At 59.2% G+C, this 3447-nt stretch overlaps 1 protein-coding gene across 1 annotated transcript; it reads left to right on the top strand.

Moving 5' to 3' along the window:
* On the top strand, positions 1 to 1133 carry LOC124095634 (olfactory receptor 226-like). Its single transcript, XM_046448853.2, has one exon. It carries the CDS (start codon positions 32 to 34, stop codon positions 986 to 988), a length of 957 nt encoding a protein of 318 aa, XP_046304809.1. The 5' UTR covers positions 1 to 31; the 3' UTR covers positions 989 to 1133.
* The last annotated feature ends 2314 nt before the right edge of the window (positions 1134 to 3447 follow it).

The raw sequence follows: 3447 nt of genomic DNA, 5'->3' as shown, positions 1-3447 counted from the left end.
CTCTGCTCCCCCAGGTGAGGCAGTAGGCACCATGTCTGCAAGGGGCAACCACTCAGAGGTGGTGGAGTTCATCCTGGTGGGCTTCACGGGCCCTGTGGGGCTCCGTCTGTGCCTCCTGCTGCTGTTCCTGCTGGCCTACGTGCTGACTGTCATGGAGAACCTGGTCATCATCGCCGTGATCAGCACCAGCCCCATGCTGCACAAGCCCATGTACCTCTTTCTCAGCAACCTGTCCTTCCTGGAGGTGTGGTACATCTCTGTCACCGTGCCCAAGATGCTGTTCAGCCTGGCTGCACCGGAGTTCCGGCGCATCTCCTTCACGGGCTGCATGGCGCAGCTGTACTTCTTCCTGGCACTGGCCTGCACCGAGTGCACACTCCTGGGCGTCATGGCCTACGACCGGTACGTGGCCATCTGCAACCCCCTGCGCTACCCAGCCGTCATGAGCCCTAGCCTCTGCAGCCTCCTGGCCGCAGGCTCCTGGCTCTCGGGCTTCACCATCTCCCTGGGGAAGGTCTTCTTCATCTCCCGGCTGGGCTTCTGCGGCCCCAACGTCATGAACCACTTCTTCTGTGATGTGTCCCCGCTGCTAAACCTTGCCTGCTCTGACATGTCAGCGGCAGAGCTGGTGGACTTCCTCTTGGCTCTGCTCATCCTGCTGGGGCCACTACTGCTCACCATCTTCTCCTACTCGGCCATCCTGGGTGCAGTGCTGCGCACCCCGTCCTCCGGCGGCCGGCAGAAGGCCTTCTCCACCTGCAGCTCACACCTGGCCGTAGTGGTCATCTTCTACTCAGCCTCCCTCTTTATCTACGCCAGGCCACGTGCCATCTACTCCTTCGACTACAACAAACTGGTGTCCGTGGTGTACACTGTGCTCACACCTTTGCTCAACCCAGTCATCTACTGCCTGCGGAACCAGGAGGTCAAGTGGGCACTGCGCAGGGTGGTGCAGAGGGCAACCCAGGCCCTGGGGAACCCCTCCTAGGCAGGCCCACGTCACCTTCATTTGATCCCAGCCCCTGCAGACAGCAGGGCCAGTGGGGGCTGCAGGGGTATGGGCACCTCCTCATGCCCTGGCCTGTGTCCTGGCTGCCCCCATGTGTTTTACCTCCACCATGCCCAGAAGGCACCCCAGGAGCCCTCACTGACCCTCCAGGGGCCCCACAAGGGCAGTGTTCAACACACATCACAGCCCCTTCCCACCAAGGGGGGAGGGAACCCCAAGTTGCAGGTGGGAACCTCAGTGCACAGATCTTCTGGCTGCACACCCTGCACAGGGAGTGCAGCAGACAGTGCCAGGCCCGTCCCCACCCCACTGACCCAGACCCTGGGGCCTGTGCTGTGTGGTCCCCTCCAGCCCTCCAACCAGGCCTCTGGGGCCTCATGATGGTCTTTGAGAGGACATCTGAGGAAGGCAACACACTGCTCAGAGCAGGGCAGGGCAGAGGAGGTGGGACAGGGATGACCAAGCAATGGCAGCTGCTCAGCCACCCAGTACCCACCTGGGACTGACCTGTCCATGGCCCACATCCAGCTGTTAGGAGCCAGAGGAAGAAAGGAGTCTGGGACAGAAAATGGTACCTGGAACCCAGCCCTCTGGACACTGGCCAGAGCTGGGAGGTCCTCCCCAAGGTCTATACCCAGAGCCCAACTCTCCAGTCCCTGTCCTACCCCCGTCCCATGCTGTCCACCAGCACAGAGGAGGAGCCCCTGGAGGCCTAAGCAGTCCCCTATCAAAGATGCTTCAAAGCCACTCAAGGGTGGGTATCTGCGGAGGGCCCTGAGCCCAGCCAAGACCCACCATCAGTGCCCATGCCAACCTTGGGCCCAGCTCAAAGGGCTGACTGGGGAACCCAGACCCTCCGTCTCCTGGAGGAGCCTCCATCTGCTCCTCCTCAGGGCTCGAGAGGAAGGCTCTGGCAGCAACATCAGGCCCACACTCCAGATCCCCTCCCAGTGCTTGAGGGCTGTGTGAGAGCCATGTCATCATGCAATCAGGTTCCACAAGGACCAGGGCCACCCTCACCCCAGCCAGAGCCAGAGACACTGCATGTGGTCAGAAGCCACCAGGCCTATGTTGGATTCAGAAGACAATTCCAGCTGTGCTGGCAAAACTTCAGAGCATCCACCTTACAAAGGACACTGAGCAGTCCTGTGCTGTGCTCAGGACCCTCACAGCACACACAGCAGAGGGAGGGGCCCTCCTTGGACACTCAAGTCTGTGCTTGGTTATGTGGAATGGGCCCCTTGCTGACCAACAGCCGACCTAAGCATGCAAACCATGGACCCAACCGAAGCAGAAGGCTCACAAGACATGTGCCTGGGGTGCAGGGACATGCACCAGGGCGTCCCAGCTGTTCCAGGGGCGGTGTGCGGCTTCAGGGGCTCTCTGGGTACTTTTTGTCAACAGGGGAGATGTGAGCAGAGAGGAACAAAGGCAAACAAACCAAGCACTCCAGCCAGGACTCTGGGCAAGACCACCTGAGGGCTTCCTTCCGGGCACTGCTGGACCTGAGGGGCCCCCTCTGCATCTGCATCAGGAGAGACCCAGAGCAGTGCCCCATGTGCCCAGCAGAGGGGGCCTGGCCCTGCAGCCTGACAATGGAGCAAATGTTCCAAGAGAGGTGCCTTAACTCAGAAATCATGAGCACTTCTCTCTTCCAAATGGATGGACTTCCAAATCAAACTTCTGTAAATCTATCTGTTAAAAAAGTAGAATGGAGCTGGCAGGGTGGCACATGTCTGTCATCCTGTGACTCAGATGGCTGAAGCAGGAGGATTTCAAGATCAGCCCCAGGGAACATAGAAAACCCTGTCTCAAAATAAAAAATAAAAAGGGCTGAGGATGTGGCTCAGTGGTAGAGTGCACTGATTTCAATCCAATCACCAAAACAAAAAAAAAAAAGTTCCACTCATGCACCTTTTCATTAGTAAATTACATGTCAAGTGCCAGCCCTAGTTGCTACACTATACAGACCAGCTAACCAGGTGGCCACAGCCTGGCATGATCACTGGAAGCTGAAGTCCTGTGCCTGCATTGAGGTCTGCCAGGGATGGGGCCTAGGGACACAGGTCCTGCACACATTGAGGTCTCCAAGCACAGGGCATGGGAGCATAGGACACACACTTTGGGGGCACAGGACCTGCCCACAGTGAGGTCTCCAGGCACAGGGCATGGGAGCATAGGACACACAGTCGGGGGGGGGGGGGGCACAGGACATGCCCACAGTGAGGTCTCCAGGCACAGGGCATGGGAGCATAGGACACACAGTGTGGGGGCACGGGACCTACCCACAGTGAGGTCTCCGGCACAGGACCACAGTGAAGTCTGCCAAGCACAGGGCACGGGACACAGGACATGGGGCACAGGGTTTGGGAGCAAGGACACAGGGCAAGCGGGCACAGGACCTGCCCACAGTGAGGCATGCCAGGAACAGGGCATGA

Source organism: Marmota monax, unplaced genomic scaffold, assembly GCF_021218885.2.
Source record: "Marmota monax isolate L192 unplaced genomic scaffold, Marmota_monax_Labrador192_F-V1.1 WCK01_AAM20220418_F8-fsc00076, whole genome shotgun sequence".
NCBI classification, from domain to species: Eukaryota; Metazoa; Chordata; class Mammalia; order Rodentia; family Sciuridae; genus Marmota; species Marmota monax.
The sequence above is the reverse complement of the archived record's forward strand: the minus strand, read 5'-3'. Positions and strand labels throughout refer to the sequence as shown.